Source organism: Lynx rufus, unplaced genomic scaffold, assembly GCF_022079265.1.
Source record: "Lynx rufus isolate CCGP_SWC_20201006 ecotype Redwood Valley unplaced genomic scaffold, mLynRuf1.p SCAF_24, whole genome shotgun sequence".
NCBI lineage: Eukaryota > Metazoa > Chordata > Mammalia > Carnivora > Felidae > Lynx > Lynx rufus.
Window position 1 is genome coordinate 18,297,162 of NW_025814839.1, and position 19,676 is coordinate 18,316,837.

Consider the following 19,676-nt stretch of genomic DNA (forward strand, 5'->3'; position numbering starts at 1 on the left):
CGCACAGAGCCCACTGCGGGGGCTCGAATTCACAAACTATGAGATCATGACTGGAGCCAAAGTCAGATGCTTAACCAACTGAGCCACCCAGGCGCCCCTTCCCTATTAATCATTAACATTTTGGTAACCACCTTTGCATCTATCTACTCTCCTTAAGATAAATTCCCAAAGGAGAGAATGATGGAGGAAAGGATATGCAGACAAAACATGTATGTCTTTACGTGTGCTTAGAAAATCTGGGGGGGGGGGTTTGCTCCTGGGTGGCTCAGTTGGTTAAGCGTCTGACTCTCGATTTCTGCTCAGGTCATGATCTCATGGTCCGTGGGATTGAGCCCTGCTGACAGTGCAGAGCCTGCTTAGGATTCTCTCTCTCTGCCCCCTCATGCTTGTGCACGCTCTCTCTCTTTCTCTCTCAAAATAAATAAGTAAACTTAAAAAAAAGAAAAGAAAATCTGGAAGAAAAGATGCTTAAATATTGACCGTTGCTCTCTCTCGGGGCATAGGTGACTGCTGCAGATGGTTTTCTGGTAGGTTTTTCACAGTTCTGAGCTATTCGTGTTTCTAAACTTAGAATGTCTTGCTTTTTAATTGCTGAAACCTTTGTATCTTGAGATAATTTGGGATGTGCAGATGTTTTGCTTTGGAAACTGGGAAGATAGTATTATGGTGGTGGAGGGGAATAAAAGGCAAAGGCGACAGGGCAAATAAGAGACTCAGCCACGGGCTCTGGGGGGGTGGGGTCTACAAATATCTGGCTGGAATGGAGATGGGGGTGCACAGGGAGCTTCGTAGGCCTCCCGGAGGAAGAGCAGGCCAGGCGATCTGACTGTGAGCAGGCTTCCTGGGGAAGGGCACAGAGGGGAAGCCAGCTTGTTCTGGAGGATGGTGGGTGCCTGGTAGGGAGGTCACATGCTCTTGGGTGTTGAAGCTCAGCTCAGAGATGCAATGAGAATCATGAGTGAATGGGGCGTAGGGGTGCAGGGAGGGGGTGGGGAGGCCAGGGGAAGGGCAGCAGCTCACCCACCTTGGCTTCCAGCACCTTCAGCCGCTCGGTCAGCTCTGATACTTTGCTGCAGTTGAGGCAACCTGCAGGGAGGGATGAGGCTGGGGCTGGGGCCAGGCGCCACAGGTTCCCCATGGAGCCCCTCAACGCCTGGGGGCAGGATGGAGGCAATGGGACACCTGATGACCCCAAACCATGAGATAGCCCAATGCAGGAGAAGGGGCTACAGCCTGTTCAAGGTAGGCCATGTCCTGAGGGTTTCCTTTGGCTCCAGATCCTCCAGAGCAGAATCAGGGACCCACCTCCTGCAACCTTTACATCCAAGATGACTCCTTCCCTGGAAGCCAGGGCAGGAAATCCTGTTGCTTCCCCTTGGGCAGGGCTGGCCTGGGCTTGCCAGCTTTGGGGACTGACACATCACAACCTGGACTGAGCTGGCTCAGAGGCGCTACCCTCTGATTCTGCCTCCGCAACCACCGTCCAGCTCCTCGGGCCTCCCCAGGGATAACCCCTAAGTTATCGATAGCAGCTCTGGCCCATTCCAGAACCTGCCAGCTGCGGTGCACGGGGACTAGTGCTTTAAGGGCTTATCTCTCCAGTCCATGCCAGGATCCCATGTGTTACGACGAGTGTCACCCCAGTTCACATCTGAGGGCACTGAGTTCAGAGCAAGGGTGCAGTGAGTTCTTGACAAGCACAAAGTCTGGGGTCGAGTCCCAGAGCTGCCCCTTCCTGGTTATGGGGCCTTGGGAAGGGCGCGTCTCCTCTCTGACCCTCAGCTTCCTCCTCTTTAGAATGGGGACAATGATGCCTTCCTGGGGCTGTGAGATTGAAATGGGTTGACAATGGAAAGCACCTGGCACAGTGCCTCACTCATTGCAGATGCGGAGAAAAGCATAGTTTAAATAAAAAGAGGACTGGCGGCTTGGGCCCACGTCTGCAAGAGTCTGGGGATCACACACACACAAAAAAGAGTTTGGGGGTCATGGGTCTTGGGGTGCTGGGCCCAGGTCAGACTCCTTCTAGGCCCTTTCTCTCCACCCCCCACTTTTCTTTCCAGGCTGGGGTGGGCAAGGGTGGGCGCTCTCCTTGACCCTCCATTGCTGGACTCAGCTGGCTTTAGGATCATCACCACGTTGCCTGTGCCCCCGCCCAGGACCCACCTGAGAAGGCTGTGGGCCTAAGTGCCATCCGTCGCATGGTGTTGCCTGACCAGCCAGGCTCCGAGAAGCCAGCGGAACCTGAAACTGAGGGATGATACTGATGAGAGCCCCGCTGGCCTGCACTATTCCCCATGTGCCACTGTGGCCCCAGCCAGGATCCCTACCCCTCCTGGTGAAGAGGGAGACAGAGGCCCAGAGAGGTGGGACAGTTTTCCTGGGTCACACAGCAAGAGCTGGGATGAACTGGAACAAGACTGCAACTTGATGGGACTGGGGAGCGGGCTGGCAGTGGGTAGGGGCCAATGACCCCAGCAAGCTGCATGGGTTAAGAGCTTAGAGGTAACAGATGCAAGGTTGGGTCCCAGCCCTGCTACTTGCTGACCTGTATGACTTGTCCTCTCTGGACCTGCCTATATTCCCATCTGTAAAGTGGAGTCATAAGGCTACTATGCCCCCCAGGCTGGCACAGGGCCCCCTGGGCACACAAAGGGCCCCCTGGGCACACATTGGCACACAGCAGGCAGCTGGGACATGGCTGTCCCCCTTCTCCCTGCCCCAATTGGTAAGAAGACACTGAAGTGGAACCCGCCCTGGTTTTAAATGAAAACCAGAGGGAGGCTGGCTGCCTGGGAAGGACAAGGGGGGCTGTGCTCTACTCTGCCACCACCCCTATGAAGATCGGCCACCCTGGCTGGTCTGGCTCTGGGGGCCTGGTTTTCCCCACAGCCAGAGGGATGGGCTGGCCGAGCCAGGGGCAGGGGTACAGCTGGAGGGGCTCTGGAGCCAGCAGTAGCAACTGCCCTTCTCTGCGCCCCCCCCCCCGCCGCCCCCCAGGCCGGCCTTTTAAGGCCACAGAGTGCCATCTGGTTGGGGGGGGGGCGGGGAGAAAAGACCCAAATAAGGCACAGACCTGGCAGCTCTGAGCCAGGCTGCGGGTTGGTGCAGGGAGTGCGGCGCCGGGAACTCAAACCAGACGGGTGTCTCTGGCCAGCCCCCAGCAGGGAGGCGGCCAGACCCTGCTCCACTATGGGGCCTCTGCTCAGACTGGCCTTGCATCTCCCACTCACCCTCCCTGGGGACCTGGGACTTGCCCCATCGCAGGGAATAAATCTGGCCCAGGACAGAGGAAGGTGGGCTGGCAGCCCAGGACCGGGGGCAGGGATCAGGGCAAGGTGGGGGGAATGCCATGTGAGCCAAGGCCAATGCTAAGTGTTCTACACACCCCAGCTCAATCTCACATGGTAGGTTGTAACAGCTAACACTTAACAGCTAGCACTTACTCTGGGCCTGGCACATTCTAGTAAGCACTTCACATACACATTTTTAACTCATTATCCTCACGGAACCCTATAAATGGGTAGCTAGTACCACCTCCACTTTACAGATGGGAAACTGAGGCACAGAGCTCCTCTGTCCCCTGTGCTCAGATGAATGGATGAGTGAATATGAGTATCTCTCTGGGGGGAAACCAAGACGGCTGGAGCCTGGACTTGAACTCAGGTTAGCCTAACTCCAGGGCTCGACCTCTGGGACACCTGGCACCTCGAGTCAGCCCACTGGGTGGAGGCAGGGAGGCCTGGCACCTGTAGGAATGCTGGCTCTGGAGGAGAATGGGCTCGCCAAGCCTTCCTCATCCTCTTTGCTCCCAGGTGAAGATGTAAAAGGCCATTTTATTACTCTTTTCAGGAAGTCAACCAAAGGAAGCTGCTGTCTCTCCAACCTCATGGAAGTTTGGGTTTTCTCTGGGATGAAGTCTGGCAGAGCATCTGTCCGGCCCGGCCTCCTCACTTACCCTGCTGTTTCCCCCTTTTTTCATGGCATTCCCACCCTCTAACATGTACTGTGTCAGTTCCCCAGTTCATGGCCAGTCACCCACCCCACTGGCTGGAACATGAGCCCCACCAGGGCAGGGACCTAGTCTGTCCCATGAATGGCCTGGAAAAGTGCCTGTTGCATAGTAGGGCCTCAGTGGCCTCAACAGACCTTCTGTTAACAAATGCATGAATCACCGGCCCAAAATGAATGTAAAACAAACAAAACAAAAGGCAAAATAATGTGGACGGCAGACACAATCGTCTTGAAAATGAGCATAAATGTTCTAACGTCACACGAGGGCTTCCCTGAGTTACTAATCTATGCACTTGTGGTTGGAAATTCTTTTTCAACCAATTTGCTTTTGTACATTTCACTGGACGCCAGAGAGAACTAGAAAAACTAATGAAAACATGGTCTGACCATCAGCATAGATGTAACTGGTTCAAAGTGATGGCAAGTGAAAATTTTAAAAGAAAGAAAGATGGAAGCAAGGAAGGAAGGAAAGAAGGAAGATAGTTAAAGAAATAACAAAACTGCTAAAAAAAAAAAACAAACCCAGAAAATATTGGTTTGGTTTCAGGATTCACAAAAACAATCCCTAAAACTTCAAATTCTGGTAAGTGGACAGAACTACTTTAAGGGGCAAATCAGGTTGTAAAATGGCCCTTTCGCACAGCAAATCCCAGTAGGAAAAAAGCCCAGGGTTGGGACAAGGTCCCTTGTCATCCAAAAGTATCATATCCTTCCCACTGGTGTTGGGCCAGGACCTCTGGAGCAGACCCCAACGGGCTGAAAGTCCCCCAGACCCCAGTTCCTGAAGTTCCACCCCTCAGCCCTAACCTTGCCCTCTCAGGGGCTCCAGGCTGGGTTCCAGGACCACAAACCCCAGCTTCACTCTGGGAAACCTGACTGTGGGCTACTTCCCACCACCTGGGAGGTCTCTGCCAGTACCAAACACACTGCCTCCCTACCCCCTTCCCCACAGCTGCCAGTCCTATATCACCTCCTCCAGGAAGCCTTCCCAGACACACCAGGGTACCCACCAAAGCTCCCCCCATGACATTCTCATCACTCCCTGCCTTGATCTGCACAAGGACAGCATCAGGTACAGTTTCAAGCCCTGTGCCCCCATAAGCAGCTCCCCTTCCCCCTGCCCACCACTAGGGCTAAGCTAAGAAGCCCCTTCTCATTGGGTCTTCATGAGAACATGAGGCCCAGAAAGGAGAGGCCGCCTGCCCACACAGAGAGGTAGGGATGTGGGGATTCAAACGCCACCCTACACTGGGAATGTGGGTGTGAGAAGCTGCGAGTGTCCCTGGGCTTCATCTCTGGCTTTCTCTTCCAGGACAGGGGCCAGAAGAGGGGCTTCCTCATTCATGAGCCACCCACAGGTCTGCTGGGTCCAGTGACCACAGCCACAGAGATGCAGTCTCCCCAGCCTCAGTCCAGGTGTCGTCCTGGGAATTTACTTTGCAAATGTAAATATTTGCTGCTGTTGGCCTGAACCAAAGATGGGGTCAGGGATGGGGCCAGGAGCTCCAAGAACCCTCCAGCTGGCTTCTGGGAAGCCTCAGTCTGTGTCCAGCCTGGCCCTCTCTTCAGGGTAAAAGGAGGTTCCCATTCATTTCTCATGTACCCACTGTACGTCAGGCACTGGAGAGACATGAGTAGTGATGGCAAGGCGGGGGCCACCGTAGCCAGGTGGCAGCTCCAGGAGGGTCACAGGCAGAGGGGACAGCTGCTGCCCAGGCTGTGGGGTGGGAGAGAAGGCCAGTGTAGGCCAGGGGTAAGATGGAGTGAGGGCAAGGCTGGAGCACATCACTGGGGTGGTCAGGAAAGTGGAGAGGGGAGCCACCCAGCTAGGGGTGAAGGACGGACAGGCAGGGAGTCAGAAGACAGGGGCTGCTGGACCTTCCAGACAGGAGTGGAGTAGACGGTGGCAGACTCGGGCAGCACGGAGCCCACAGGATCCTGAATCTTCAGAGTAAAGCACAAACTTTGCACTGTAACTGGCATCTAGTTAGGTCTGGAAAGATAGGTGCAGGAAGGGCCTGGCCCTGGATGGTGGAGAAGCCCAGGGCCCAGGCAACACCTGGGCTAGAACCTCTGGTCTGTTCTTAAGCTTTTTTGCTGTGTGACCTGGGGCAAACTTCTTCCCTCTCTGGTAGCCCATCATAGAAGGGCTGTGGGAGTCCACAGATGGGGAAGGGACATGTGTGCTAAGGACAGTGGAACAGTGAGGGGCAAACAGAGGTCACCTAGCTGCAGGGGATCCCACGGGAGAGGAGGGTGAGGGAGCTTCTCGATTTTTCTATCAGGGAGCAATTGGGGCTGAGATTGGCTTCCACCAGTCTCATGGTGCCCCAATTGTCTGAATACTCCCCTACTGGAAATCCTCAGCTGATGCTGCTGCAGAGGAAAAATCCTGGCCCCAGGTCATACTGATGGACTTTGAATCGGGATGTGACCTTGAGCAAGGCATTTCCCTCTCCCAGCCTCAATTTCCATACCTGGACCTTCTGCATCATGGCATGATAGGTAGCATGACACCGGTGGGTGTGAGTCATGGTACCCAGCATGGAAGACAGCGGACGCTTTCCTTCCCCTCATCGTTATTATTACGGGAGGGTCTGAGCCAGGGGGAAGCTGCAGACCCCAGGTCAGAGCCCTAGCTCTGAGAATCCCAGCTATAAAGCTTATTTGCTGTGTGACCCTGGATGAGATCTACACCCTCTCTGAGCCTCACTTACATCGCCTGAACAATGGGGCTGATGGGTGAACAATCTGTCCGCAAGGACTCCCTCCTCCCAGAGGCAGAATAACACGGAGGCCACAGCAGCCCTGCCCTCAGCAGAGCCCACCAGGGGCTCAGGACCAGCAGACACAGTGCATCCGGCCTTGGCCCTTCCTCAACGTTTTCCAGTGGGAGTGGGCAGCCAGGTGAGACTCAGCCAGGCTCCCTTCCTCCATCTAGTCCCACCTCCCAAGGCCAAGAGGCATTAGTAGAGGCTTGATCAGACAGGTCCCGTGCTGAGTGACTCCAGGTCCAGGTGAATACCCTTCTGAGCCTCAGTTACCCCATCTGTAAAACGGGGCCTATTCCAGTCTTTTCCTCATAGGTTGTCATGAACATCAGGGAACATCCTCACTCATCATCACAGAGTGAACATTGCCATTCTGAAGATGAGAAAGCCAGGGCTAAGAGCTATGAGTGAATGAAGAACCTGCAGACTCGAGGCCTGTTTGCTGAGCAGCTGACTGAGAAACTAATCTCAGAGGTGGGAGGCAGGACAGTCCCAGACAGCCATCGCAGAATCCCCAGCACAGGGGCCAAGGGGGAGAGGAAGATATAAATTTATGAATATCCACTGTGTTTGAGGCATGAGTCTCAGATGCTCATAATAAAGTACAAGGTGGGCACTTTTCAATCCCAGGTGACTTCCAGATAGAGACAAGATTCAGAGAGGGAGGGTGACCTGCCCCAGATCACACAGCAGAGCACAGCTGATCTAGATCTGAATTCTGGAATGATGGGTGCTCCCTCTCCTCCTTCATGTCACCCCACACTGCTCTGGTGACACTGCTCTGTGGCCCCAGGGCCATATCACAGGGCTGGGCAGACTATGAGGGCAGTTACCAGCCAGGGAAACTGCTGCGGGGGTGGGGCTCAGCCTCAACCAAGCTGTCAGAGGAAGGGCACAGCCTGGGTTGGGCTCGCAATGTCCTCATGCTTCCCCACCCTCATTCCCAGGACCCCAGAAGAGCAGTGTTCCAGAACATCCAGGCCTGGGCATCTCTTTAGTCTGCTCTGCCTGTGTGTGTGTGGGAGAGGCCCTTCCTGTCTCTGGTTATCACATAGTGCCCACCACAGGCTGCCGTGCCACTGCAGGGTCTTTACAGCTTCATTTCATCCTTGAAACATCCCTGGGAAGCAGACTCTAGTACCCTGCCCATTTCACAAGTGAGAACACAGAAGTTTAGCGTGGGAGAGCCCAGGCTCTGCAAGAGCACACAGCAGCTTGGTGCTCTTTAGAGAAGGTATTCCTCCCTTTGAATGGGCACGAGATACGGGCCACCTGCACTGCAGTCCCCACCCCGCCCCCTCTGCCCGGTGCCCTTGCACGATGACTTGCACAATGTATGGGGAGTCCCTGGCCCAAGGCCACACAGCTGGTGTGTGGCAGATCTGGCCTGGCCCATGAAGCCCTGGAGACGTCCATCCCAGGCTGGGACCTGGAGGCCCTGAAAGAGGAGATGGCAGATGTCAGGGTTGGCCCAGCCCAGCCCCCATCTTGCACGCCAACCTTGCCATTGGCAGAGACCTTAGCCTTGATCCTGGTTTCTGGACACACAGCCTCCAGCTGTGGGACTCAAGGGCATGGGAGCTGCCCCCACCTGTCCTCCGCCCTCACTGGCTCCATGATGGCCCCACAGACCTGGGAAGGTCTGCCCTTGGGAGGGAAGCCACTGACAGAGTGGCCTTTGTCTGGGCAGGCCCTGCCTGGCTCAGGCCCGCTAGGCCCAGGTGGCCCCCACACTCTGGGGACTTACTTCCCCCCGACCAGCTACTCTGTGTCCTCTTTGGCAGCAGCCCCTCCTTGTTGGCTCTCCTCCTACCCCCTGGGCCCCTCTTCCTCCCACCAGGGAGGGGAGGGTCCCATTCCTGGTTCCCCTTGATGTCTGCCCTCCCACACCGGCACGGCAGCTGCCTCTCTGTACAGGACCCCTGCTGGGCATCAGGCAGCTCCCCCACTCCCTCTGGCCACCCCTACCAGAACTGGAGACTCCCCAACCCCACAGGGAAATCTGCCAGGCCCCTCCCTGCCCCACTCTGTCGTGAGCTCTACCCCCCATCCTGTGTGACTCTGGGCATGTGACTCCACCTCTCTGGGCCTCTGTTGCCCATCCTATGAAGCAGGACTCTTGTGGGGTCCCAGGGAGGCGAAGCATGTAAATCTTTCAAGAAGCACCTATGAATGGTGACTTCTGTTAGCATCACGCTCTCTTGATTCAGAGGCCATGTCTCACACGTTCGTGTTTCTGGAATCAGAGTATGTCTTGTGACTGATGCTCACATTAACGTGCTGCTCTGGGGGCCCTGAATGCCTCTTTCCACTGATGTGCCTACAGGCGTGCTTCTTGGGCTGGTTCTGACAGCTTCTCTCGCTGAGTTCAGATAGGTAGTGAGGGTGGGAGCCACCCAGACTGCTTAGCAGAGAGGCAGGTGCCCTTGAGAGAGGGCTCTCCAGGTAACCATGTGTCCAGGGTGCAGGGAGGCCTGGGCTGTGTCCTCTGTACCACTGCTGGGTGCTGGGCCCTGAGCCACCCGTGTTGCATGCAGAGAAGGGGGGTGGGGTGAAAGGGCTCCCTCTGCCTGCGACACACTCCACATGTGGTGGCCCATCTCTAAGGCCCTGGGAGAGGCCAGGCAGACCAGCCTTCAAATCCTGACCGCCACTCAGGAGCTGTATACCCATCACTTTCCTGAGCCTCAGTTTCTTCACCCACAAGATGGATACAACCATCCCAACCGGGCCAATTCACAGACTTAAGGGGTGCTTTGTTTCCGTGTGCTGTTACCATATCCAATGGAAATGTCCACACGGGTTCTCCCCAAGTTTGGAGGAAAGGCTTGGGATGGTGTGCCTCAAGACATGAGCTATGCAGCATGTATGAAATTCCTTCAGGGGTCCTGAGAGTTAGGCGGTCAACACCCATGGGACAGCAGGCCCTGACTGTGTGCATACCAGCCACGCCTCACTAGTGGGCCCGGGTGTGCCCAGTGCTGGCCACTGTAGCATCTACCGACTTAGCAAGGGTTGACTACTCCCACCCACGCGCCCGAGGGAAGGCACCTGGCCTGTACCTCGGGGTAGTCCTACCTTCCTCGCAGTTCACCCCTGAGTGCCCGGGGCAGCACCTCCACTCACGCGCGGTCACTGTCTTGTACATCACCTTGTATGTGGGTCTCACCACGGTTCTGTAGCTGAAAGAATGTCCAGGGGGCCGAACTCAGACAGAGTTTTCTGCCACCTTTCCCACCGACCTGGATGTCCGTGGGGACAAGCTCCAGGGTCCTCTGCTACCTCTGAGCCCCTCTGGAGCCTCTCTCCTCCTCTATACAGGGATTCAGGCCTTCCAATCCCTTGTAACTCCCCGGGTGGGGGGATCTAGATACTAAGTGGACAAGAAGTCCCTGCAAGCTGGGTTGGCCTGTCCCGCCGAGCAGTGAAGCCTCACCAAGTGAATGCATGTGGGTAAATGGTGGAATCCTTCCACCAGGAGGCCCTCCAAGTGCCCCAGGACCTAAGGGGAGGTGCTGAGGATGGGGACGGGGCCAATATTCCCTTTGCTCCGCCCACCCTCGGGGGCCCCTGCATTTCCCTGCACTCTCGATGCAGTGTCACAACCAGGCCTTTGCTCCTGCTGGCCTCCACCTAGCATGCCACCAGCCCCTGTTCCACCATGGTCTCACTTACCTGTTCCCTGGGCAGCTCATGGGCCAGGGGCAATTCTGCAGCACTCGCTGAAGGTAGGTGCCATTTTGCACGTGGCATGAGATGGTACGGGTCACCACATAGGAGCACCAGTTCCTGAAACAGACCCACAGTGAGGAAGCTCAGGTGCCATGCGCAGCCTCTGCCCAGGACCCCGGGGAGGATGAGTGAGGAGGTCCAGGTTCTCTCCAGGAGCCCTGAGTCTCTAGGGAGAGAGACCCCCGAGCTCTGAGTCCTTTGGGCCCCAGTCAGGAGTCTCTGGGCTACTGTGGCTGAGGAGTGACTCCTATAGCTCTGGAGGGGCAGCTGTGCTGGGGGCTCTCGGAAGGTCGTGGGGACTGAGCTGCGGGGGACAAGACGGGAGCAAGCATCCTTGCCTGCGCTCTCCTTTGATATTACTTCTCCCCATCCGGGTCACCAGGGCCTCCTGCCTCCCACCTGGACAACAGCAGCAGCCCCCGTCTTGCCCCTCAGTTGCTCCCTAGGGAGAGTGTCATAAAATGGAAACCTGGCCATGTTCTTCCCGTGCTCATCCTCACTCGGAGGCCTCCAGATCTCCTGTGCTCACATCTGCTGTGAACCCTCACCTCCAGGCCTTCACACACACTCACGCTGGGCCCACTGCCTGGGCCCACTGCCACACGCTGGGCCCACCCTGCCCCCACTTCTCCACTTGGCACCTCCGACCTTCAAAGCCCTACTGTGCTGTCACCTCTCCCCGAGTCCTTTTCCACCTCCACCCCTACCTGAACAGAATTGATGATTCCCTGCCAGGGATCCCCTGAAGCACTTTGTATACCTGTCTCGCTGAGTTAGGCTGAGGATTCATGTCTGCCCTCTCCCTCCCCTGGCATGACAGAAGAGAGGCCCTGTCTCACTTATCCTTGTGTCCCCTCTGTGTGATAGCCAGATGTCCCAAGCATGGGGGACTGGATTCTCCAAGTGCCCATTAATAATCATATTGCTTTGCGGGGCGCCTGGGTAGCTCAGGCATTTCAGCAGCTGACTCTTGATTTCAGCTCAGGTCATGATCCCAAGGTTGTGGGATCGAGCCCTACATTGGGATCCACACTCAGCAGGGAGGATTCTCTCTGTCTCTCCCTCTGTCCCTCTCTCCCCTGCTCGTGTGTTCTCTCTCTAAAAAAACAAAAAACAAAACAAAAAACATAATTGCATTGCATTTATTGAGCACCCACTGTATGCTAAGGGTATTTACATTATCTTCCTAGTAAGTCAGGAAGGCACCTCCCTACATTTTACAAAGGTGTAAACTGAGGCTTGGGGAGGGGAGGACAACTGCTCACGTACCAGAGCTGGTGCATGGTAGAGTCGGATTTGCACCCAGGAATGTGGATGGCCCAGCCTGGCCCCTGACTTCATCCCAGAGATCTCAGCTCCTGTCTCCTCCCCATCTCCTGAGCCACGGTCCATGGTTCTGTGAAGGCCCCAGCCTGGGAACCTGCTGACCCCAAGCTCAAGACCACAAAGGAAAGTCTGGTGGGGTGACAGGCTCTGGCTGAAAAGGGTCACCTGAAACAGTCCCTCCTTTCCCAATCCCGGCAAAAAATGCAGGGCCTGTGACCCTGTGCAGGGCTGAGGGCTGCTGAGCCGCTGGAATGTCTCAGCCATCACAGAGATGTCTGCCACCACCGACATCCAGTCTCCCAGCTGCCGTCCCACCCCCGACCCTGGTCACCCATCAGAGAATGTCCTTGGCGGGGACCTGCCGACTAACTCACTGTGGGATGCTGGGGAAGTCCCTTCACCCTTTTGTCACCCTGGGATAAGTCCAGGAGGAAGAAACAGCCTTAGCCAAAGGCAAAGTGGGGAGAAGGGATGACCTGGCAGAGGCTCACCATAGCCCTTGGCCAGACACCACATGGAAGAGGTGACAGGGGCTTGTGGCAGCACTGCTGGGAACCACGCGACACTGGGAACAGCCTAAACAGCTACAGGACCACTGGATGTGGAAAACCAGATGCGAGATAGAGCCCAAGTTCTCCACGTGTAGACCACCATGTCTGGCTAGTTGAGAAACGCAAGTGCAGACCAACGGATAGAGAAGGATTGGATTTCTATTAAAATAAGAAAGCTCAGGGTGGGGGTGGGGGGCCCTGGGTGGCTCCATCAGTTAAGTGGTTAAGTGTCTGACTTTGGCTCAGGTCATGATCTCACAGTGTGTCAGGCTCCGTGCTGACATCTCAGCCTGCGGGTTCTGTGTCTCCCTCTCTCTCTGCTCCTCCCCTGCTCACCCTCTGTCTCTCTCTCTCAAAAATAAATAAACAGGGGCGCCTGGGTGGCGCAGTCGGTTAAGCGTCCGACTTCAGCCAGGTCACGATCTCGCGGTCCGTGAGTTCGAGCCCCGCGTCGGGCTCTGGGCTGATGGCTCAGAGCCTGGAGCCTGTTTCCGATTCTGTGTCTCCCTCTCTCTCTGCCCCTCCCCCGTTCATGCTCTGTCTCTCTCTGTCCCAAAAATAAATAAATGTTGAAAAAAAATTTTTTTAAAAATAAATAAATAAACATTACATGAAAAAAAAAAAAGCTCAGGGGTGCCTGGGTGGCTCAGTTGGTTAACTGTCCAACTCTTGATTTCCGCTCAGGTCATGATCTCACTGTTTATGGGTTCGAGCCCCACATTGGGCTCTGTGCTGACAGTGGGGGAGCCTGCTTGGGATTCTCTCTCTGCCTTTCTCTCTGCCTCTCCCGGGCTCAAGCTCATGCTCTCTTTCAAAATAGATAAACTTAAAGAAATTTAAAAAAGAGAAAGCTCAAAGACTATTTATATGTATATGCACATATATAGCTATGTGTGCAAAGTTAGGAAAAATCACACGCTCACATCAAATTGCCACCCATGGGGGCAGGGAGGAGCTTTCCATCTGCTCTGTCTCCTGCACTAACAGCAGCCTTCAATGATCATGCGTGCTGCACACCAGGAGCTTGGGTCCAAAGCCTTTCACATACCAATTATGAGTGCCACTTTACAGATGGGAAGACTGAGGCTCTCAGGTCTGGGATGAGCCCCAGGCACCCAAGATGAACAACACAGTAAAGGTTGGGATTCAGGTCCATCTGACCCTAGAGTTGGCACTCTTAACCTCAGGCTGGAAATTTTCTCCCAATGAGCAGGTGGGTGATTTTAGAAGTTAAAAAAAAAAAAAACATTTCTTCAAAAAGGCCCCACTCTTTAGATCCTCTGGGTCCCTAGAGCTGTTTGAGTTTTGTTTGGTGTGGGGGGGGGGCATAAGCCCCTTTGAGAAAGTGATGTCAGTTGTGGTTCCTATCCAGAAAAATGCATAAAACTTGGGGTGCAAGTTTTGGAAGGCACTTCCTGAGGGGTGCTGGGGGTTCCCTGCAGCCTGTGTGATGTTCCTCAGGCTGGCCCTAGGGCTCTGGGATTGAAGGAAGGAGGGAGGGAGGGAGGGAGCAACCTGGGCAGAGGACAGTCAGAAGCTCCAGATACTGGAGGGGCCCCTGCACCAGGAATGAAGACTCCGTCCCAGTGTATGGTTGTATACACACACGCAAAGGCATGCACATCCATCAATGCAGTGAGCACACACACAGACACACACACACACGGACACACACACACGTATTTATGAGTGCCTACAACTCCTGGACACACGTGTACCCATGTGCACACACACAGACCCACATAAGCACACACACACACACGTTCAAGCACACAGTCAGACCTAGGCAAATCCAATAGGACACACAGCCACAGAATGATCATCCTGTCAGGCAAATGGCCCTGTGCACACACGCCTCCCTCTATGCCCAGGCCCTGGACCGGGCTGGGGGAGGTGGGCCTGTGACTGCCCACAATTGCTTGACCTGCCCCTCTTTCTTTATACCAGGGGGCAGTGAAAGAAAACGATTTTCTTCTTCCTTAATTAAAATTGCCCCCATGTGGGTCCCTGGTTTATTTCCCACGAGCTGGAGTTTGCTTGAATCCCCTGCTTAAAAGATGTGGAGCTGATGGCTGACTAAACAGGAGGGGATACTTAGGCCATGTGGGGTTCAAGGTCAGCCCCTGGCCACTCCCCTGGGATGGGGCGGGGAGTCACCAATAACCACGCCCACCCCAGCCCCCCCTCCCCCGGCCTTGACGACCCCAGCCCCACTGCTCCCAGGATAAACCCAAGTTCCTCTGAAGAGTCCTGGCCTGGCCCCTCTGTCTACTTTCCAGGGGCAGCAGGACCTCCTTCTAAAGCACAGACCTAAGGTTGCCACTGCCTGCTGTGAGTCCACAGCCACCAAGGCTCCCCATCGCCCTGTGAGCCCTGCCAGCCCTGTCCTTGCATTCGAATTCCCTCTGCCTGGAAAGCACCCACTCCCCCCTGCTCCAGCAAACTCCTATTTGTCCTTTAGGTCTCAGTCCTAAGATCCCAGGAGAGGTGAGGCACCTCCAGGGGTCACCTTCAGCCACTCAAGGCAGCCTTGAGCTTTTCCCTTCCTTGCAGACGCTGAGGGAAGGCACTGGCAGGGGCCACACTAGAATGGGGCTCAGCCTGAGGGTGCCCAGGGAGGTTTGCTGAATGACTGAATGACCAAGAACAGGCAATGGCCCTGGGCAGAGGAGCCAGGACCCAGGTTCCCAGAGATAGGCGCTGTACTTGGAAGCCTGCCTACATCCCACTGTCCCTGGGGGTTTTCTTTTTTTTTTTTTTTCATTTTTTTAACGTTTTATTTATTTTTGAGATAGGGAGAGACAGAGCATGAACAGGGGAGGGTCAGAGAGAGGGAGACACAGAATCTGAAACAGGCTCCAAGCACAGAGTCCGACGCGGGACTCGAACTCACGGACTGCGAGATCATGACCGGAGCCAAAGTCGGCCACTTAACCGACTGAGCCACCCAGGCACCCCTGGGCGGGGGGGGGGGGGGTTCTTTTCTGAGATGCGGGTCAGTGATAAGTTGCCCAAGAACCCAGTGAGGCTGAGCCTGTGGGACGGGGCGAGGGCAGGAGCTGGGAGGGGGCAGCCCTTCTCTTCCGGGCTTGCCACTGCTCCCACTCAGCACTTCCTGGGCCCCCAGAGGCTGCTGGAGGAGAGAAAACAGGCCAGACCAGCTCGGTGTGGCACCAGCTATCCCTACCAGGGCCCCCCCACTTGCCCTCCACCCCCTGCCATGTGGGCCCAGGGGACTTTGTCTCTGCAGGGCCCAGGGCTGCGATCCGGAACAGTGATAGGGCTAATTGCAGGAGGCAGCCAAGCGGGCCAGGGGCCAAGGGCCGTTATGAAAAGGAGAGGAAAGAAAGGAGATGTACATGGTGGGGGCAGGGTGAACAGAGCCAGAGCCCCGCTCTGGAGGAGAAGTTCCAGTCCTGGCCCTGCTGCTTCCTAACTCAGTGACCTTGGACCCTGACCCTCTCTGTGCCTCACTTTGTCCATCTGCAAATGGGGACAGCAGAATCTCCTCTCACACAAACTGTAAAGCACAGTGCTAATAGCTATTGTTCTCGAACTGTGACACTGGCTCCACACCCCACTGCTGTGGTAGAGTGGCTTCGCTGAGAGACACCAGCACAGTACCTTCCACAGGTCCTTCCTTTGACTTTGGGATAGGAATTGCCAGGCTCTGCATTTTATTTTTTATTTTATTTTATTTTATTTTATTTTATTTTATTTTATTTTATTTTATTTTATTTTATTTTATTTAGTTTTTGAGAGAGAGCATGCGCATGTGAGCAGGGGAGAGGGGCAGAGGGAGAGAGAGAGAGAAAGAGAATCCTAAGCAGGCTCCACGCTGAGCATGGAGCTCCTGGTTGAGCTCAATCTCAGGACTCTGGGATCATGACCTGAGCCAAAATCCAGAGTCGGACGCTTCACCGACCGAGCCACCCAGGCGCCTCAGGCTCTTCATTTTAAAGGGGGGGACACTGAGGTTCTGAGAGAAGTCACCTGGCCAGGTCACCCATGTGGGGAGAGAGCTGGGATTTGAGCTCCCCAGGGAGGGGCTGGGGAGGAAAATTCTCCACTCCTCTCGATTCTAGGATTTGCCCAAAGGAAGCCCATCTTGCAGAGGGAAGCGGCCTAGGCCAGGCCGCGGTGATGGCTTCTACTCTAGAGCCATAGTGCTGAGATGGGTTGTTAAAGGAAATAAGGATTCAGGTGGGAAGGGATCTCATGGGGGCCAGGAAGCAGCCCCAGCAGGGATGGGCGGGGGTAGACAGGGGCAGGGGTGAGCCAAGGCAGCTCTGCACAGCCCCCGGGCACCCTGGTTCCAGGGGTCTCAAAGTCTTGCCACATTCCTGGGGCTGGGGCGGCCCCTTGGATGCCTTCCCGGGCCTCCCCCTCCCCAAGCACAAAGCCTCTTTTCTGCCTCTGATCCTTTGGCTGCCAAGGGGCGCCTGGGGTGCTGGGCTGGGGGTGGAGGGAGCGCTGATGGGGTGTGACGTCCCCATGCTGTCTCCAACAATGCTGGGACGTGGCCACAAGGGGAGGTCCTGGAAGCCGAGGACCACAGATTCCTCGAGTTAGGGGTCCCTTCCTCCACCTAATGTCAGTGATAGGAGGAACCACTGTTCATTCTTCTTATGGGGGACCATCCACCCTCAGAACAGGCAGGGGACAAGGGGAGGAAAGAGGGAAACATTGAGGAAACAGAGACCCGGAGCTATGAAGTGACCTGCCTGAGGTCACACACTGAGTGAGTGCCAGAGCCAGGGCCAGAGCCCCCACCTCCTAACCATGAGCTGCACACCTTTCCCAGACCCACAGCTGACCACTGCTACAACACAAAGGTCACTGGATTGGGAAACTGGCTGGCCTGGATCCAGGTGCCACTTTTCCTCTTTGGGCCCCAGTCTTATCTGTAAAATGGGAGCAACAGCACCGCCCACAGGGCATTTGTGATGCTCAGGCCACTGGGAGCCTTCTGAGAACAGATGGGGTGACAGTCCCCAGTGACAACAGATATCTGCCCAGAGCCACTATCCTGCTCCCACACAGGAAGCCGTGAGGAGGTGAGAAGCCCAGGCTGGAAGGCCCTGCCCTGGACTGGCCGGAGGGCAGTCTGGACCTTCAGTCCCCTCAACCATCATCCTGAGCCTGACACTGGGAATTCGAGTTTAGGGTCTTGGTCACCTTAGCACCTAGGATCCTGGGGGTTCACATTCATGCCCTGGGTAGGTGTTATCCTCCCTTAGAGCCGCAGCTTCCTCCTCTATGGAATGGGAACCATCAAAATGCATGCCTTCCATGGCAGTTGGGAAGAAGATTCTGGAGGTGGTAGCTGCGGGTAAAATGCCCAACCCAAGTCAGCTGTGTTCAGCATGTAATAGGTGGTGGCGGCTGTGATATCTGCCACCTGCCTGTCCCTGTCTCAGATAACCGCTATTCTGGCCTATGATGCCTTGACCACCTCTGCCCTCCAGCCCCAGCCATGTCACCTGCTCTTGCTAGCCCAGCAGGGGCATGCTGGCCCCTGACCACTGAGAAAGGGAATCTCTGAAAAGAATTAAAGAATTGAGGCCCTAGGGGGTGGGGGCCGGGGAAGGCCTTTGAATGGGATGAAAAGGCCTGAAGAGGCCTGGCTACTCTGTATTGTCTGCCTCAGACAAGGGCTGGCCCTCGAGAGAGAGGACCCCAGCAGGGGTGGGGGCTGCAGCCGGGACAGGGGCCAGGACAGGTTCAAACACTTATCAAAGCCAGAAAGACAGATTCAAATCCCAGCACTTCTACTAATGGCCCAAGAGCCTAGAACATTATGTTAATTCTCTGGGACCTCAGTTTGCTCATCTGCTAAATGGGGATAGTGCTTCCTACCTCATTCAAATCCCTCATTTGAAGGATTAATGACCACATGGCAAATAAAGGGGCTCAACTCCCCACTGGGGAGATGCTCCACAAACACCAACAGAGAGAATGTTCCCAGCTCCAGAAACAGCAGCAGGAACACAGAATACTCTCTCCCATCTCTGTTCAAAATGCCAGGTCCCTGGGGGTGACCACTGACCCACGGACTGTGAAATTCCACCCCTGTCTTCTCCCTCCGAGGGAAATAAATAGCCAGGGTACTAAAAAAAGCCAAGAGCAGAGGGGAAAGGGTGGAGGTTCCCGAAGGGGGGTCAGCTAGGGGATGTGCTGGGCTTTTCCTGTGTGCAGGGAGGGGGTCCCTTGAGCTAGGGCCACGGAAGTCCTGAGAGGCGGGCTTCTCCCTGGCTGTTCCCCTTCCCCCTCCTTTGGGGCTCTGGAGGTGAAGCGGTGGTGGAGGGGTGGAGGAGGCTGTAGGGGAACGCCGGCTCAGGACACTTGCAGTAGGAGACCCCCGTACTGCCGGGAGCTTGGGCCAGATAGCTGGGCTGCCCAGGTCCCTTACTCCCATCCCGGCCGGCACTGAGGTGGGGGACCAGGTCCCCTCCCCAATCCCTGGCTTGCACGGAGGTTGGGGGGAGGGAAGGGGGGGTGCCTGGAGTCCTGGCCCCAGGGCTGGCAGGGCACAGAGGTGGTGGGAGGCAGCCCTTACCTGCGTCCGGAGAACTGGGCTCCCCCGACGTTCCACGCGGCGCTGCCTCCCGGGAGCAGGAGCCCGAGGCAGAGCAGCGCCCAGGCCCGCGGGCCGCCCATGCTGCGCCCGGCGCCCTCCGCGCGCGGCCCCTCGCCGTCGCCGCCCCCAGCCTGCCGTCCCCGCCCGCCCGCGCCGCCAGCCTCCCCGGACGCGCGGCTCCCGGTTCCCAGCGCAGCGACCGGAGGGCGGGCGGGAGGCGGGCGCGGGGCGGGGGCGCGCGTTCCCGGCCTCGCCCGGCCCCTCGGCGCGGCCCCCCGCCCCCTGCGCAGCCGTTGCCAACCCGGAAGGAGCCCCGGGGGGTCGGGCGCCCCCGCCGGGAGGCCCGCCAGGTGCCCACCTGAGCCTGGCGCCTTTCGCCGCGTGGCCCTTTTGGGACCAGGCTGCCAGTTCGGAGGTGCACTCTCACGTGCTGCAGACCCGGGACCTGTGGCCCGGGGCCACCATCTCAGACGCAGCCCGGACCCAACCAGAGCCGCCACGCCTGGACTAGCGATGCCAGGGCCCTCATCCCTTCCCAACATTTGTGAGAGATCTAGTTCCCAAGGCACGCGGGATCCATCCATCCATGCAACAAAGGCTTCCTGAGCAGTGAGCACCACTGTGTGCAGGGCACCTGGCCTCCACTTCACATCCTGTCTCTGTTTATTCCTCCAACCACTCTGGGCAAGGTGGGCATGATTA

The 19,676-nt window shown here is 56.4% G+C and overlaps 1 protein-coding gene across 2 annotated transcripts in view; it reads right to left on the reverse strand.

Moving 5' to 3' along the window:
• The window catches only part of EMID1 (EMI domain containing 1), a 47,946-nt gene extending 28,892 nt beyond the window's left edge, over positions 1 to 19,054 (reverse strand). Inside the window, exons 1-5 of one of the 2 annotated variants that reach the window (XM_047088492.1) lie at positions 18,954 to 19,054; positions 10,461 to 10,574; positions 9,864 to 9,967; positions 2,167 to 2,244; positions 1,025 to 1,086 (exon numbers count right to left, since the gene is read on the reverse strand). In XM_047088492.1, the coding sequence (XP_046944448.1) occupies positions 1,025 to 1,086; positions 2,167 to 2,244; positions 9,864 to 9,967; positions 10,461 to 10,574; positions 18,954 to 19,054 (459 nt within the window). Of the gene's footprint in view, positions 1 to 1,024; positions 1,087 to 2,166; positions 2,251 to 9,863; positions 9,968 to 10,460; positions 10,575 to 18,953 lie in introns of both variants that reach the window. The other variant, XM_047088491.1, reaches the window with a different exon arrangement.
• Between the last annotated feature and the right edge of the window lie 622 nt (positions 19,055 to 19,676).